The 19,302-nt window shown below is 41.9% G+C and overlaps 1 protein-coding gene across 2 annotated transcripts in view; it reads left to right on the top strand.

Annotated features, from left to right (window-relative positions):
• magi3a (membrane associated guanylate kinase, WW and PDZ domain containing 3a) overlaps positions 1-19,302 on the top strand; it is a 126,724-nt gene that overhangs the window by 74,865 nt on the left and 32,557 nt on the right. For both annotated transcript variants that reach the window (XM_073470088.1, XM_073470089.1), the window contains exons 2-3: positions 668-784; positions 7,088-7,207. In XM_073470088.1, the coding sequence (XP_073326189.1) occupies positions 668-784; positions 7,088-7,207 (237 nt within the window). The remainder of the gene's footprint in view (positions 1-667; positions 785-7,087; positions 7,208-19,302) is intronic.

The following is a 19,302-nucleotide window of genomic DNA, read 5'->3' as shown; positions in this document are numbered from 1 at the left end:
CCCCCCCTGCTAGGCAGCTTTGAGGAGGGAGCGCTTGGTTATTGATTCCCTCAGTCTGACTGAAGCCACATTCAAAGCACATCCCGCGTGTCCCTTCCCCGAGGAAAGAGCTCCTGCTCCACAGCTGGAGTCCGCACACAGGAAGAGTACGACTATAGCAAACACAAGGGCGATCTCTCTCTGTTTCTTCCGTGTGCCTTTATCGCTCTCTTTGACAATCTGTCGCTCGGAGGAGAATTCGCCTCCTCTTGGAGGTGACTCTGCAGCTCCTACACTTCCTCAGACTTCGCTTGAAATGCTGCCGACAGTCCTAATGTTATGTAACTGCTTTTCGCAATGCATGCATCTGGATTTTAATGAGATGAGCCCAATTAATGTTTCAACCCTTCAGTGAGCCATCTTTGCCACTTAGCGCCCAGCCTTCTCAGGTGCACGTAATTGCTGTCCAGACAAGGACCCTTATGTTTTGCCGCTCGTAGCGTGTGTTGCCGTTTTGTCGGAGGGAGATTGGTGTAGCTCATTACGACTTCAAATTCAAGAATGCCTTTTTTTATTGTCTCAATCAAATCATCAGAGTGGGTGTTTTTAAATGAGCGGCGTGCAGATGGCCTCCTACGTGATTTAATTGTCGGACTGACCCCTAGATTTCTCTTTCCTTTCCCTCTAGGTAAGGTGTTGAATACTGATCTGCGTCACTACCTCAGTCTGCAGTTTCAGAAGGGCTCCCTGGACCATAAGCTCCAGCAGGTGATCAGGGACAACCTGTACCTGCGCACCATTCCCTGTAAGTATAGCTTTCACAGCCCCTGGGCACCTCAGTCTCCTCTCTCTCTCTGTCTGGGCTCTGCTTGCTGCCCCCCTGACCCCTCCAGATGGAGCCAGGTCTGTTCTCATCTGTAGCACTACCTGCATCATTATACTTATGTTCTTGCCTGTATTTCTTTTGCAGCACCCAGTCTCAGTCTCCGATGTCCTGGGAAAACCTGAGTATATTTTAATATAGAAAGCTACAATTACCCACAGTGAGTGAAAAAGTCTTCAGGGCTCGCACAAAACAAAGCGTCTTGGAATCGAGGGAGAATGGCACACTTTCTCGGTTTTTATGTTTAATTTAACGAAAATGACTTTCGAGGCTGTATATAAAGTATTGAATTAAGAGAGAAGATTTATTTTCAGTTTTGGATTATGCTCCGACCTTGGTTATCTCACAATTAAAGGTGTGAAAGAGCGCCGCTTCTCCTTCTTTCTCCATTCTCTCTTTTTACTGTCTTTCTTTATGAGTGCGCTCCACTGCTCCTGTTTCCAATAGAAGAATAAATAACCGGGACAGAACATTTTGTTTTTATACCCGACTGATTTTTAAATGGACAACAAGGCCAACAGGCGTAAATGAAAGAGCAGCTGCAATTCTCTGGGCTGCACAGCTGAGTTAAAAAAAAACAACATTTTTGCTATTTATCACTTCTCCAGACGTCGTTTATTATCCGTCTCACTTAGCATTTAGAAAGCTCTGCATTTATGACATTTTGCGAGGAGGGGGAAGTCATTTAAAGGCATATTTTGAAGTTGCATTTAATGTACAATAGAGCAGTAATGACTTACAGGAGATAATAACATTTTTCTGGTTTCTCATCTTGCTGAACGAATCTGGTTTGGGGTAGAGATGTATAAACCGGTTACAGAATAAAAACATTATGAGGCCTCAGTGCTCATCAGCTTTTCATTTATATGGAGTATTAAGAGTTAGAAGAAGTGTTCAGCCAATCTTATAACAGATATATTGGTTTCAGTGTATGTGTTGTCCAATATCACCACATTTAAAATTCTTAAATTCCCAGTAAGGTTTATTGTTTCAGTGCACTGAAGTTTAAAGGTGCAAATTGTAAGAATTTTAGTTTAAAACATTAAAAAAATAAGATAAAACAGAATGTGAAGAAATGTTTGACGTCATGTTTAGCTCCTAGCTACTCTGCTGACTGTGCTAACTTGCTAACGGCAGCTACAGTTAGCAGCAGTTAGTGGTTACCCTGGTGATACGCTGCCCCCTAGCTGTTTGGAGTATGAATTCCTCAGGTGTTCCTCAACTATAAAATATCCTGGCTACATTACACAGTGTACGTATCTCTGTCTTTTCAAGTGTTCGATAACCACATCTGAGGGATTTTTGCAACAGTGTGTTTATGTACAGTATATATTCTGTATATTAAAGAATATCAGTGTTGGGAGTTTTTTTTACTCCCTAATATCTATCCCAGCTTTAACCATAAAAATCCAGTATCCGTTGGGTTTCTCATTAAAGGCAGCCAAATCTCAATTTCTTACATCTCAAGTACTGGGCTCAATTTCCTCCCATCATCTTTAAAGAGTATTACAGTCATTTAAGCTCTGACGGCACACATCACGTTCTCGTTTCGACCAATTCAGAACATTTGAGTCTCATTCGGAGAGACATTGAAGACATAAAAAACTTGTGCCATCGCACATCCCATGCGAGACATTGGAGTCTGGCTTCAGTAGCTCAGCATATGTCCCCTGTCCGCTCTGCTCATGCCAGCCTTCGCCGGTGGCTTAGCACAGCACACTGAGGCGCAGTGACCGTGCAAGAAGCCTAAATAGCCATTACAGCATGATGCCTGCGCTCATTACAGCAGCCCGAATGGCGGCTCAGAGTGAGAGAAGCATGACTTCCTTCTTCTCCCACTACACACAGCGAGGCTTCATTAAGTGTCACACTTTGCCTCCCACGAAAAGACCCCTGGCGCTCAAGACAGTGCCAGGGGTCCAGGGCACCACGAAATCCTGAGAGCGTTGCTAAATCTCGACCCCCAACTCCAACACCAGCTACCTCTCTTTTTTACTATCAGTCCCTGGGCATTAATATCCAGCATGGCACGGCAATCAGCCACGAGTCTCTTCGCCAGATTTAAAAAAAAAACAAGAAAGGATAGTGGAAATGTAAAAAAAAAGAGCCCGAGGTTTTCAATCTGTGATTTTTCTTTTTTTTTAAGATTGAACAGGACTCCTTTTAAGTTTTTAAGCCACTGAGACAAGAGAGAGAAGGCAGCTTTGCATTGATGTAGCTGCTGCGCAGAAATAAAAAAGTGAAAGTTAATGTTAAAAACTGCCCACAATATCAAATAAAAGTTCTCTGCATATGGCATAAAAAGGTTGCATTTAACCACAGAGGCCTCTAAATTGTATAAATGCAGGTACAAGCCACTTGAGCCTGATTTTATCCCACATTGCCTCCTTTTCGTTTGATTTCACAACCATCAAATCGAACCCTGGCGGCTGCAGCGAGGACACACCCTCTGTACATTGGGGGCCCCAATATATATGAGCTTTTGGACAAGTTTCTTAATCGTTTGTGATGAATGCAAATAATGTTACTTACTTAATAAAAGGTATTATTGTGCAGATAAGTTAAAGTGGCAATCTCTAAGATTTCTGGAAGCGGCAATTGCAGGTGTATTCTTGGACCTCACTGCTCCCTATAGATCCAGTGTCGCCTGTGTGACGTCAGTCGGTTGTCAGTTGGCGGCTTTGCCACGCCGCCATAACATTTAATTCATTCCTCCATTTCATCGTCCGCTGTTATCGGTCTTTTCTGTGTTTGTTCGGCCATGACCGTTAACAGTAACGTTGACTTTTACTCCCAACGCTAGCAGAGACCAGGACAAACAAAAATGTTATGTCGTGTGCGAACCGCCTACTCTCGCTGGCCGACCAACCTCTGCTGGGTGTCATATTTTCCAGGAAAGTCCGCACCGACACCCAGTGTGCATCTTTGGTATTACAGCAAATGCAAGGGCTTTCATCAGTGGACCATAGGCTTGATCATCATAGTGTTACCTCATCCGGCGATAGATAGTGACTTAACACATATTTATTTACATGAAAATCTTCGAGATTATTACTTTAAGCATCAGTATTTTTAAGGTTTTCAGCTGAATGCATGAAGCTACTGCCGCATCAAAAAGTAAGCTAGTTGAGCTAGTTGTAAGCTAGCTGATGACTGTTGCTTTCATCCATATGTCCTCTTCATAGTTGTGGACATGTGCTCCCAACTGAGAAATTATTAGTATGCTGTGTAAATCAATCAGGACTAGGATTTCCTTTCCAGGATAGTATTTTGATTAATTGTGTGTTTATCAGACTTTAAAGCCAACATCCTACTGTGCCTAATTTTCTCCTTTACTTTATTCAAAGTTGGCACTACAGTATGTGGTATCAAATCATTGTTTTTTCCTTTTTGTTTTGCTTTTTAATTTTTTTCAGCTGCAATCAGCATCTTGGAGCCTCGACGTCGGTTGATCCTTGTCGCTTGGCTTCTGGTGCCTTCACAGAGTGGGTGTTCAACCTGCTTCGGAGGGAAACTCTCAAAATAGAATTCACACATAAAACTAGAGAGCTAGATTTTGTGTTGGAGCCACAACAACCCCTGTAGACCTGGTTACTAGTAGCACTTCTTGCTTTTTTTCGTTGCTTTAATTCCGTTTTCATGAGGTTGTTTCATCTCTTCAAAGAAAACACACACAAGATGGAAGTTTAAACAGTTCGCTCCTCTCCTGTGAGACATGGCAGCAAATTTTCTTCTTGTCTTTTTCTTCAAAGCTCCTCATCCCAAAGCTCCATCTCAGATAACGGCTAGATTTCTACTTTCTTAGCAGTCTCTCCTCACATGACTGGGTTGTAATAATACTCTTCGCTCACATCTGCCCAGGTGTGGAGGCTGATGGGTTGCTTTGCTCTGTGAATTCACCCATCCAGAACGCATCAGTGCAGATAGCATCCGCAGCCTTTATATCCCCGTTTCCTTTTTTTTTTTGAGCTGTAACCCGCTTTGAAAATCCCATCAGCTCTGCACGTCATCACATTACACTTGAGACATCAGCTGAAACTGTGAAGGCAGTAAATCTGATCTAACTTTTATGAGAATCTTCAGGTAAAGTAGCTGTATAAACAATAAAAAATAACCACATTTTCCCTGTTCCCTCTCCCAAAAACAAGCTCATATTTCCTCCTTTTTGTGGTTCGGCCCGGTCTCCTCCGATTGCTCCATTTGACAAAATAAAAGATTTGTCTTTGCAACAGGCTAAACTGTTTCAGATGTGATGGCTCACACTGCAGTCAGGGTGGATGTTGACACAGGAAAGAAAATGAAGAATGGGGATAGGTTCCCATTAAACTCCAAGTTAAAATCGCCCTGTGTCTGCAGCACAGATAGCAGAACAGTTCAGCTGAGGTACCGTAAGAGCCCTGATTACATCTAAAATGACGGTAAGCAGACTCGGCATGTCGGGGAGCGTGAAATCATTTTCATAACAATATGTTTTCTGTGTCTCACAGATGAGAGCATCAACAGGGCAAAACATGACTCTTGTTCCAGATGCAGCACTTATGCTGGATTAATATTTAATGGCTGGAACTCTGCAGGAACTGTGTGGAGGTTTACTTTTGCAGTGGGATTGTGTTTAAGGCACAAAAACCGAATAAAAATAGTGGAAAACGGGCAGAAAATCGAGAAAAGTTGGAACTGATAGTGCAGATGTTGCTTCAAGATCATTTGAGACGTGAAGCAACTGATCCTTGACCATGACAACTGGCATGGAGACGATACGCTGTACAAACATGATTTTTTACTCCAGTGAAGTACAGACGTGACAATCTTTTCTCTTTATCCTACTTTCTACTTCTTCTCCACAGCAGTTCAGAGAGAGATTTATTATTTCAACTTGTTATTTGAAAGCTTTAGTCACTAGTTACTTTACAGATTACATTTTTTTGTCTATAAAACATCCAACGAAGTTTTAAAATGTGTTTTTTTGTAAATCAAAGTACCAAAAGTTTTACAAATGAAATTATCAGTCGGCATTTCATAAATGTGGAGATTTTCCTCTTATTTTTAACAATTTTGAATTTTTATACTATTGGTTGGACAAAACAAACACGGCGGATGTATTACTTTGGGTAATGTGATGGCATTTCCTTTTTTATATTCATTTCTAGAATTGAAAAGTCAGTCAGCTAAATAAAAAACACTATTATCCATCATGAAAATATTCATTGGTTGCAGTCCTCAACAAAATAGTTCAACAGCAATAGTACAATTCTGATTTTACATTAATACAAGAGTGATAATAATCTTATGATTTAATGATAGTGTGACAGTCACTGGGGATATTTATCTACATTGAGTGCTTTTACAGTTGAGTACATTTTCCTCATCATACACACTTTACTTCAGGACAGAGCAGCGCATAATTGTAGCGCTTTTACTTAACTACAGGAGGTGAATATTTCCTCAACCACTGTTATGTTAAAGTTATTGGAAATGACAGTGATGCCCTCTGAGCATTAATGTATGAGTCAACTGTGTGAGTTCAAAAATTCATCCTTTTGGTTTCTGGCGGATAGAGATGTCTGGCACGAACACATTTTTTACTTAAGTTGCATTATTCTGACAGGTCATGACTTTACCTGTTTAGTCACTTATATATATATACTTGTTATATCGCCATGGAAACTAAAGCAATGCATGTGATTGTGAGGAGAAACTGCATCAATCACTCACACGGCAGATACAAAAGTAGCTTAATTATTTTACAGATATGCAGAAGGTCAACACGAGGTGAGATTTAATCCGTTAATGTACCGCCTCCTCTTACTCTCCTCATTTAATTATTGCATTTATAAGGCATTTAATTTCATCCTTAAGGGAAAAAGACACAGAAGTCAAAGCAAAAGTCTGCAATTAAGGTCCTGTTCATTATCATTATCATCAGTTACACTTGCTCTGTATTCTGACAGCTGTGCCGCTGCTGTGTTTTTTTTTTCTCCTCCGTTTCATATTTTAATAATGAATTCACAGCTCTGTGGTCCCAGCTCTGTTGACTATTCATGATGTAGACACAGATGCACCCCTGAGTTCTGTATTTGGACTTGAATCATAATCCCTGTGGGCATGCTGAATACAGTGTCACTTCCAACACCCCCCACCCCACCCCACCCCCATGTTAGTAAATGGCTCATTCCACTCGTTTTTAGATTGTTCCCTCTGTCTTAAACGACGTCACTGTTTTGGCAGGCACCACTCGGCAGCCCAGAGAGGGGGAAGTTCCTGGAGTGGACTACAATTTCATCAGCGTGGGGGAATTTCGTGACCTGGAAGAAAGTGGACTGCTGCTGGAGAGCGGCACCTACGATGGTACGTCTCGACACAACACAGTACAGCTTGTACGACACTGGTGGCAGAAAAAACAGAAAATATAATGAGTTGAAAAATTACATTTGTATGAGCTGGTGTGAATTATTGGCTACCTGCTCCCCTGTATTTCACCTAGGGCTTGCATATTGAATGAACTGCATTTATAAGGCGCTTTTCTAGTCTTACCGACCACCCAAAGTGCTTTACAACACAAGTCAGCATTCAGCCAATCACACATACATTCATACACCGATGGCACAGCGCTGGGAGCAATTTAGAGTTCAGTGTTTTGCCCGAGGACATGTCGGCACGTAGACTGCAGGGGGCGAGGGATCAAACCGACCTTCTAATTGGTGGACGTCCTCTCGGGATGTCAATACAACAACAGTTGCCATCAAATGTGTGATTCAACTGAGACGTGTCATTATTTAGAAAAGGGAAGTTGTTGTACGGCAGCAGAATTGTGTCAAGACAACATGAAACATTGATGCACAGAGAGGTTCAGCAGATTTTCTCAAATGAATACGAAGTGTTTTGAGGGAAACCTGTTTCCTTACTTGCTGTCAAAAAAAGCATTTTGGTATCCGTGCCAAAACTCACGTACAGTTTTGGCAGCAATTCAAACCCTAATTGCACAAATCCCACCACTTTTTAAAGCTCTGCAATCCCACTGTGTGATTTCAGTTTGCTTGTTCGTTTTAGTGGTGGGATCTTTTCTCCTTTTTTTACACCTGCAGTTCGGTTCTTGGTCGAGACCAAGGGGGGAAAAAACTATTCCATTGTTGCGTTAAGTTGTGGTCGGTTTCAGAAGGAGTAAACATGAAGTCATCTGGACTCACAGGTTACCTCTTTATCAGACGGATCAGATCAGATCAGATGGCTGCCAGCCCACCTCATCAACACACGGACCCACACGGGGGAAATCAAAATTCCTGAGACTAATGGCCGGTCATGCGGCACTTTACTGCCTTTAATGTTCTCACTAAGACCTCAGCAAGAAATAACCGATTATGAGTCGAGACCGCAACTCGACCTCATGTTCTGAATAATGATGAACAGAATGAAAAAGAATAGTCTGAATGAAGAACTGCCAAAATACACGAACAAAACACACATTCATTTTGACTTGTGCACCATGATTACAAACGTGATATTACATGAATGGGCTTTGTGATCATCTTAAACAGATCGCAGATGGATTTAACAGTAGTTCAGCCTTTGAATTGATGCTAAAATCACATATCTATTACCATAGATTCACTTTGAAAACAGCTTTTTAGGTGGTCTTTGTCTGCTTGTTTGGACCGCATCAGAATTCAGTTACCTCAACTTCACTTTTGTAGCACCTTTCATACAAACTTGCAGCCCAAAGTGCCTCACATAGCAAAACTGAATAAAAAATGGCCAAAAATAGACAACTACAGATGGACCTTTACAACAATAAAACAATAAAATAAAAGATCAGTACATAAAAGTCAATAAAATATAATAAAATAAACACAAAACAAGCTCAAAATAAAGTAAAAACTGACGATAACCACTTAAAAACTCAGGCTGTAACAGTGAGAAGCTTCCCGAACAGGTTAGATGTGAAAGAAATGAGGTAGACTACAATAAAGCTTACGCAGGAAAAAAGTAACAGCACAGAAACAGAGTACAGTAGAGTACATCGTCTCAGTCGCCCTGGGGACTCGGCTGCAGCGGAGGATGATTCCCCTCATGATACCCTGGTTATTTGTTTTTTTTTGTGAATTCGCTGAGTTGTGCACTGTTAGGTCATCAGGTGAAGTCAACACATTGCCCGTGTCATCAACCTGTCACCGTAAAATGCGAAAGAACCGAAGATAATATATCCCCAGGTGATTTTCTTGCCAAACAGAACTTCATCCTGATGCTTTTTACACGTTGTACCAGAAATATGTTGGCTACGTCAGAGCGCTCTCCTCCGCCCTCTGTCCCATATCAAACCCCTGGGAGACCGGCCCTCTAACCCTGAACCTATGAACCAGTCAACAGAATGAATAATGGATCGGCTCTGCCCTTCCCCTGCTTAATGTAACACAACCGTATGTGTACTGAAGGCACAGATTCAGAAGCCCCTGCAGAAAGTTAATCATTAATGCCCAAACTTTTGACCTCGGAGTCTCCACGGATAAACTGTTAGATAAAGTTTTCACACACAAACACAGATCTGCAGACAGTCAGGCTTTTGAAATGCAGGGAGATGTTTACCACGTGATGAATGATTTCCACATGGTGAGTTAGTCATTGACTACAGATCTGATACTAGAGATTTTACAGAGAGACTGTCACACAGAATGCTTTTGCACAAACATTTCTTAGACTCGTACCACTTTGATTTCAAAAAACATCGTTAACATGCCGTGTAAAGCAGTATTCCTGAGCCCATAACGTCTTGGTGAACCTCGCCCCGTCTCTGCTTGTGAGTGGCCGAGCCTTTTGAGGATGCCCCCTTTTTTTTTCCCCTCTTGCAATCTCACGATTTTCATTTCCCTCTCCCGGGGTTTCTCCCTGTATTTCTCCCAGTTTATTACAAATTTTCACACCTTTTTCCCATTTTGGTTAATAAAAAACCTGTTCTGGCACTCTTCAGCACATAGTGTACTGTGCTGTTATACCCTGCGAGCAACAGACGAACAGAGAAGTGACGAAGAGAAAGAAAAACTCAAACAGCTTTTTAAAGGAAAGGGACGTGCGTCCTAACTTTGTTGTATTAACGTGTATTTTCATGGAAGTACATTAAAGTGTGGCTAGGGAGCAGCACTGGGACATGGCTTGTGGCCTGGAACAATTTCCAACAACTTACACTTCAGCAGACTGCGATGTTGAATCCCAACATACTGTCGGTCAAAGCAGCCACAGTGACTACACAGTCAACAGCAGGAAGGAGATGAAGAGGGAGAGATATTCCCCAGATTCCCTTATGAAATTGCTCAATTTTGTGAGTTGTTAAAGTAAGAGAATCTTAATTAACTTTATTGAATGCTGTCTATGACAAATTGTTAATTATTTGGGCCTCCTTGTTAATTCGGCAAACGTTTCACAGCCAGGCTGGTGGTGCCAGGCTGGAGACGCTGCCTAGATGATCTTTTTACTGAATTTTACATCATGCAGGTTTAGGTGTAGCAGAATAGATGTGTAGTTGAACCCTATATGCGATAAACATACAAAACTTAAATATACAATTAACTGCCCCTTGTTGCAACCAAGCACATGTATCCCTGCATTCATCTGTCCTAGTTTTTTCATTACATGCTCTTCTTTCTGTTGTGCGTACAGTAAGTCTTCTCTTGTTTTGTTGTGTTTTATTGTTTCCATGCTACAAAAATAATTTCCCTCTCGTGGGACAGAATCCGAACCGAACTGAACTCTTGAGTGTCGATAGCTCATGTAACACCACACCCTGTTCCAACCTTCGTTTTCAAGCAGTTGGACCTAAATCGTCTCCGTCTCTCCCTCACATGCCTGGCTTCTTCAGCGGACGTTACATTTCTCCGTCTGAACGAGGCCTTACCGTATCTGTGGCTGATTGAATGGAAACATCGACCTGGGCGGCCATGTTCACAGCTGTGACTAATCCTCCAGACCTGTAGAACAACAGGGGCTGAATATATCCATGGTTAATCTGTAACCAAGAGTGACACTCACTCCCTCTGCTCCGCTGAAGCCATTATCAGAGACAAAGAGCATTTTAGTGATTGGTTGTCATATCGCTCACCAATAATGGAAAGTTATTCCGGCAAGCCAATATTATAGAAAATATTTAACCATGCATAAAAGAGGAAAATTGTGTTTATGATTACGCGTCTGCATTAATCCATTACATTTCAGACCCCGACAATCTCGCTCTTTGCATACCGAGCAGGTCTTAGCAGCGGAGTTGACTCAGCCGTCGGTGGAGTGAAGTTTGAGCCGCACAAAAACAAAGAGATTAGTTTGCCAGCTTTAGTTTTACAGGATGATGTAGAAGTGTCAGGGTGTGAGTGAATACTTGGTACCTTGGCTGTGCAGAAACTTTTCAAGAATTAGATTTTTGCACGTGTGCCAGAGTTGCATGCATGTATGTGAATTAGGGCATATCCAATTTTCTCCCCCTCACTGTGGACGGTGCAGAAAAGCCAGCAGCATGAATCATTCATGACAAGAGACGGGGAGCCGAAATGGACGAGCAAAAAATTCAAGGAAAGCAGGTGTCTTTCTCAGCAACAGTAGGGTGGCTACAAAGTCGATTCAAAGATTCCAGCTGGAAGTCGAATATGGAAATGCACAGTTATTATTCCTCAAGTTATGCTCACATTTATTTAGTATGTATTCAATACACCATTGTATCATGAGTTTTTTTTACTTTCTAGGGTCCAGTGTTAGGTAGTAATAGATTACATGTGAGCGAGATGACGTAATCAGATTAGAAAAACTAGGTAGCTATGATAAATAGATTAAATTCGTTTTGCAAGTTAATAATACAAATATTTCCATGTAATTTGTTTTCAGTAAGTGACGTACTCAACATAATCTGACCCGATAATCTGTTGTTGTCTGATGACTGGGTCGTCAACAGGGGGTCTGCAACCCCTAGGGTGTCCTCAGAGTAGCTGCAGGGGGGCCCATCAAATTATTGTTTGATAGTACTTAGAAATAATAGAAAGTTGTGAATCCAACATATTATTAGGAAAAATAAATAATAAGGTTGTAAAAAAGAAGACAGAAAAACATTTAACTTGACATTTAATATTGATGATAGTCTAACCATGAATCCTATACATACCGACTTGTTTATAAATGGGACTATAGGCCGCACAACATGTTATTGTGGGCCCGGTTTAATATGTTTAATATGGTCCTTGGCCTGTTGAAGAACATTGAAGAACCCTGGTCTAATGTAAGGCGGTTACACATCAACTAACGTTCATCGCAAGGCTTAAAATAGTGAAACTGTATTAGCTCGGATGCCTTCACAGTCCATGCTTGTCTATTAGAGCAAGATGAGCAAGTCAAATATATTTAATTTATGCAGCGCCAAATCACCACGGATGTTAACTCTTGACACTTTTCATATAGAGCAGGTCTAGACCATACGCTTCCATTTACAGAGACCCAACAGTTCCTCAGTGAGCAAACATTTGGCAACAGTGTCGAGGAAAAACGGCCTTTTATCAGGCTAGAAATCTCAGAGCAGACCCAGGAAACATTACTTTTATTAGGTAGGTAGTATCATGGGTCAGTGGCCTTCTGAAAGGATTCAGGGGAAGTAGAAGAAAAAAGTACAGAATTGCACACCACAAATGAGGCCACAAAGGCCGGGAGGGAGGGGAAAAAAGGACGAATTATAGACAAGACAGAGTGAGGCCGCTTTGATTCGCTGTGACAGTTACAGTCCTTAGTTGTAACTCTGCAAGGTGCCAATTTGACGAGGGACAGAAGATGATGAAATCCCCTTTGTGCAATACAAAATGTATTCCCTTTGACTTCACTAGAAAAGAAATGACCATTTACCGCCCCCTTGTTTTGGACCACATTGCCTACAACCATTTTATAATGGGGTCGTTTTTTGGTATTATAGGCTTTGTGAAGTTTCGGAGGCAAAGCTGCGTAGCTGTGGATTAGATAGAGGCAGGGCAGCGGGCCAGAAGTCACAGAGGAGGGAGGGTGAAAAGGTGCTGCGCTAGCTCGCAACAGCTGCCCACTCCTAGGACCTGGCAAAGACAGAGGCTTGAAAGATTAGTAAGAAGTACCTCTGCTCCTACGACTGAACTGCTGATAACACAGGATTAGTTTTCTTATTGCACACATCCAAATAACTTAAGAGAAGAGAATAGCTGAGACAGAAAAGTTGCAGAACAAAAGATGGAAGGATAAAGAGGGGCAGGATTTGGATGGATGAGTGCAGCTTAGTAAGAAAAATAACGGGATGGAAGTAAAGATGTGTAAGGAAGGAAGTGTAATTTATATCAGGTGTCAGTACACAGACTGAGGAGATGAACATAAACTAGGAAGGACCTGTATTTATGAGAGGCAGGTCATAAGTTGTGCACCTCACACACACACACAAGCACAGGGAGCATAGGAATGCAGGGCTGACAAGGTTGGCTTGTAAAGTGCGGGGATCCATGCCAAGCAGGGCCCGAACCCCGAGCCAAGGCTGGAGCGCAAGATGGGCTTCACCCGCCCGAGGCACTGGCATTCAGCTATGAGGCCTGGGCAAACTGGGCACTGCCCAGGAGAGTGGAAGCCCATCGTCAATGATTAATGAGGGCCTGTGACTGTGGCTGGCAGGTTCAGAGAGGCAGAGGGATAAACGCCGAGTGAGAGAGAGGTGGTGGAGGAAGGCCTGAGCCAGACTATAAAACCCTTGAGAGGTTTTCCAAAACCTCCACAGCATAAAGGGGCGTCTCCGATATCCATTTGTGTTTGAAAACATTGCCACAAATCCATTAGCTTGTATTTCACATCACTAAATGACCATGACTGCATTAATCTTTTCTCTGTAGCGCCTCAATCACTGCTTATAATGAAAGTTTTTATGAAGGATATATTGAGATTTAGAGAGCCTCGCTGGAGATATAACCCCGGTCACAGTCGAAATCACATACTATTCAGATTCTCACGAGTTGGAGATGAGATACGCTGGCAGCTGCTGCCTGAAACAGATCACACACACACACACACACACACACACACACGTACTGTACATATGCATTTGTTTCCTGGTTAGCGGTGCATATTTCAGCTCAGGATCTCTCCGGGCACACAAAAAAAAATCCCTTTGACATTAAAACTACTTCTTACTGGCATCAAACTCGACCCTGCATGTGTAACATGAGTCAATGACTGTGTAATTCGCTGACAGTGCCAAGCAAGTGTTGGCCCAGGCTGTTAAAATGAAAATGCCTTTTGCTTTCCACTGTCCACCCACCACTCTCACAAAGCTGCAAAAAGAGCCTGAATGTAACAACACTATGCTGAAACGATCAGCCCTCTGTGGGCACTGTTTCTGCTGATGTTTACCTTTTATCACGACCGGTGCTTGTCATTTTGCCACCATGTGACAAAAGCGAAGCGAGATTAAAATTACATAAGCTGCTGATGATGAAAACTGTTGAATTTGTTGTGATGGGCTGTAATATTTTTATCCGCTGTCCTGTTCTGTGTTTAAGACAACAGAGCCTCTAATAGATTAAACATAGCGGCCCAGTCGAGATGCACAGTGGGCGACCACGCCGAACATCTTTTAATACTGTTGTGTAAACCTTAAAAATAATCAGAAAGTTTGAGGTGTCAGAGGTCAAATTGTTATTCTAAGTGAAGAGGAGCTTCCTCAGTGTCAAATCATGGCGAGACTTAAGGTTTCCAAGAGGGTTTCTAAGTGCATATAACTCTAAGATACTTTGCAGAAACTGGATCAGTTGTATCCAAAGCACGATCAGGCAGACCCTAAAGTGACCACTCCGTCAGAAGATGGATCCATCAGGCTTAGTTCCCTGAGCGACTGAAAAACAACTTCATCACAGATTCAGAATTTGCAGAATAAAAAACGAAAACAGCAAAAGTTTGGTCACAAGACTGTCTTGTAGTGGTCGGGTCGCAGTTTCTAAACCACTTCCCAGGAGGGGAGACGAGGCCAAATACTTGAGGTCGCCTAAAAAATGCCGGACTTTCACAGTGGATGACGGGGAAAACAGGCCTATTTACTAATGAATCCAAGTCTTTCAAGAGAATCCAAGAGATTTTTACAAAATGACATACCACACCATCCTTCAGAGACATGCTACACCTCCTGGTTTGCGTCTTTGTGGCAAAGTATTCATACCGCAGCAGCATAACGAGGCCAAACACACCTCAGAGCTTTGACAGAACTACTTGAAGACAGTCAGGACTCCTTGTGTCTGTCACGGACTCCACAGTCACCCGACCTCAACCCCTTTGAACCCTTTGAAGACTGAAAACGCCAAGCCAAAGCAAAAACACGAAGCTTTGTGGATTACTGTAAATTCATGCTGGGATAAAATGAGTCATCAGGTTTCGCACACACAGCTTGTGGAGTCCATGCCAGCTCGAGTGCAATGCTGTCTTTAAAGCAAAAGGGGCACATAACAAACACTAAGATATTCTATCCTTATCCTTCCATACAGTCTGCTTTTACAATAGAAAAAGCGGTGCAGAACAAAAGTAAGTATACATTTTCTATATGTGTACGTATACAGCATAATTGCTCAAAATGCTCATGTAGCCTGTGACATGTTGTGAGTGGGCAACCGACGGTTCAGCAGCATATTGTACAAATCCAAAGGTCAGGAGATTGATCCATCATTAGGGACCAGCTTGTGGGAAGAACCGTTCCTTCCAAGATATCACACTAATCCTTCGCTCTATTTCTTCCTGCACACTGTTACATTTATAACAGAACGGAGCATGCTGTTGTGTTGATGCAGTGCCCATATCAACAGGTGTCTATTTAACCACACACACATGGTCATGGGGAGCTGTTAGCATGGTGGCTCCCAGGCTTTTCTCTCTGTTTTGTATTTTCTCCTAAGAATGAACAGCCTATTAATCCGAGGCAGTAATTAAGGTGGAGGATTTGAGGTGGCCACTCTGACATCATCAGGGTCGCCAAAGGGTGACCAGACACCCCATTCAAATTAGCAACGATTTTTAGAATCTGTCCCGGCAAGGTCTTTGTCCTGATAATGAGACATTGGATATCTTTTAATGAGGCAGAATGATGTATCAGGGATCACAGACAGGTTAGATCGGCGTTTTCTTCTCCCTCGCTCATGAGGAGGAGATGGCATCAGTCGTCAGGGAAAGCATAGCTGCGGCCTCCGCGTCGCTAGATGAGCTATAAATACATTGAATTTATAAGATTAACTGGAAAAAAACTGATTTCTCTCTGCTGCTGGCCCAACAGTGACAAGTCATTGACAAGTAAATGACTCATTCTGAGCCAATTTACAGTAAACTATCTATTAATAGTACTACAAGGAACTTTTCAGTGGTTATGTAACCGTCTCAATTTTAATTCTGATGCCTCTATGTGACCTACATAACCAAACAAGACCATCAGCCAGAAGGTTGGCTGTTTTTATATTGTTCTTATTCTTAATATTCCAGATTCTGAAAATTTAAAACTACTCTTTGCTCAGGTTGAATTGAGGACTGTCACAGCCTGAGAAAAGTAGCTGCTCTGTAATCTGATTACAGCAGTGGATACTCATGTATTGCCAGATGATAGCAGAGCAACTGGCTGCTAACATGACATTTATTTTGGCCTTTAGCGCAACAATGCTACTCGGCCTACAACTACGCAGCTGAATCCGTTCGTTTACATGTAAGCTAGGTGTATGAACAGTGCCAAAAAAAGTTTACTTTGTTTAGCCATCATGTTATTATAATTATCTCAGTTCACAAAGGGAACATACTATTAAAAATACATCGCGTCTTTCTTTCACTCGCTTCTAAAATAATTGCTAGATCTTTATTGTCAGAAGACGGTGGTAGTCATGCCACGTTCGTCCACAGGGGCCGCCAGAATCAACAAAGAATGAAAGGTCCTTGTAGCGGCTTTAAGTTTGCCTTTTTTCTTACCCTGTTGCTAACATTGGGCTACCAAGACAACCGCAGCAATTATAGCCCCAATTTACAAGTGCGTGACATTTGAAAGGTTGCAGGCTTAAACATGAACTTTACTGATTTACGGCCAGCTTTTAAATCACTTCCCGCAATTTTTTCCTGCACCCAGAGTGGTGCAAAACATGTCATCTGGCTAGATCTCTGTTGTGTCAGCTACAGATAGCATGTCCACATTTTTGTATGCCTGCATCAACAGTCACAAAGAGAATAATCAGATTGAGAGAGCCAAACTGTCAAAACTAAGCACTGCTGCTGAATTTTAAACCAATGTTCTGTCACTGCACTGTGTATTTCTCACCTAAAATGTTTTCAGAAATGTATTTTAGCATACTGTTAAGCTGCAACAGAAGTCACTGCCAGATTGTTCCTGTACTGTGAAAACAGAGGCTGAGTACGCCACCCATCAGCGGACTGTGGTTGTTGTAGGTTGTCTGCCTTTTCAACAAAAATGAACTCCACAGCCCTTTATCTCTGTTCTCCCTGGTCATGTAGCACCAATTATATAAATTCATAAATAAATGTCTTTCTACTGCATAGACAAGCCAGCTTTTATGCAAGGACCTACTTTCCAGTGATGACACACTTCTTTAAGCCTATAGCTAACAATGTAATTTGTGCCTCGACCTCAATCAGCCTTGACGCTGACAGTGTTTGACGTTGTCAATACTGATCACACTAAATAAGGCATTTTTCCTCTCAAGCAGACTAATTCATGGCCACTTTTTCTGCTAGAATCTACTTTAATAAGCACATTGTCAACATAGCCTGGTTTTATTCCTCCGCTGTGCCCGTCACACGCTCAGTATTAATTCATCTGATATTCATTCACTTAGTTATTCATCATTTATCTATTAGAATCACAAATATCATGTCTGTTTGATCGCGTGCAGTTTTTCTTCCCATGTTCTGGCTGTTTTTTTAATAATTGAATCTAATTGTTATTACTAGAGCTAGTCGAAATCTTTGATATGATAAAATGCTGTACGCAGTTGTCACATCAAAAGCAAGGTCACATTAGAATATTAATACGATTGAGCATTCTAGCTCTATTAAATGAAACAGTGGTTAATTAATAACTTCTATTATGTAATACAACACAATTATATACACTGCGCTGAATAAAAAAATAAAAACTGTCTGTAGATGCCTGGGGAGCGTTGTGCACCGCAGTCGGGGGATGTTATTGCCAAACTCGACTGCATTTTGTTAGAATAAGTAAGTAGAAGTAAAACAAAATTGAGGAGCCGCATGAGATTCAAGCAAAGAGCTCATTTTAACGACGTCGGCCCGAAGACTCGAACTCCTCAAAGAGAAATCTCACTTAATTTCTTTAGGTGAAGTTAAACAGCCTCCAGTCTGTTGAGTTCTTTTCACATTCACGCAGAAATTAAGTTATAAATCCTCATCAACGGCTGCCCCTTCATACTGCGGCTCATTAGTACAGTATAATTACAACCCCGATCCATCTCAGTGCACTTCCTTATTGTGGCCAGTGTCTCCCAGCTCCTTTTGCTAATAGGTACTTACATAGGCTTCGTGTACCTTTGTGTGGGCTTCAGAAAGCCGAGGAGTGCACGGAGCAAATTACCACTTCTAATTTAACTCCCTCAATTTGCATTCCGGCAGTAAGCATCCTATTAATTACAAATCCAGCAAAGGATTCAGTGTTTTTTTTCAATAAGGGTACCAATATTAACGCTTCACAAATTAAAAACACGGATTAATGTAATTACCTTAATGAATTATGATGTATGACTGTGTATTTACATGCAAATCAATCTGTATTCTTGTTTGTCTCACTTAGGGCAAACAATAGTTTAATAGGCTTTTGGAAATATTCATTTAAATGAGAGAAATTAGACTAAGAAAGCGAGATTGTTACTCATTTTTGCCCGATATGGAACTTTAATTCCCTTGTCAGAATATTTTCATGTCAGTAAGAAAGCACTCTCTCGTTCTCTCACTCTCCGCCGCCTCCCTCTTTGCTCCCATTCTCGTTTCACACGCTTCCTCCCAGTCGACTCCATCGTCACAGTATTTGTCCACTCCCCGGTGCGCCGTTTAACCGCTACAACACAATGTTCAGCCACTTCGACACAGCTCAGTCTTACCCACGCCGCAATCCCACACAAACACCCGAGGACCGCTGGTTTCCCACAAACCGATAAATCGATATTTGTGCCATCATTTCCCAACATTTTTTTATTTTTTTTCACCTCATGTGCTTTTAAGTTTTCATCCTTTCTGTCATTCTCTTGCACTGAGGGAGAAGGTAGCGAGCGGTAAAGTGGGTCACCCCTTCTCCTAGAGTTGTGGAGAGACTGAAGACTCGCTCTGTGGAGTCAGGCTGTTTTGCCGCCTCAGGCACCAACACGACAGCAAAGGCAAGCTGATGGACTCAAAGGGGCAATCGAGTGCTTGAGAACCTACCTTGGTATAAATGC

Source organism: Pagrus major, chromosome 7 (genome assembly GCF_040436345.1).
Source record: "Pagrus major chromosome 7, Pma_NU_1.0".
NCBI lineage: Eukaryota > Metazoa > Chordata > Actinopteri > Spariformes > Sparidae > Pagrus > Pagrus major.
The sequence above is the reverse complement of the archived record's forward strand: the minus strand, read 5'-3'. Positions and strand labels throughout refer to the sequence as shown.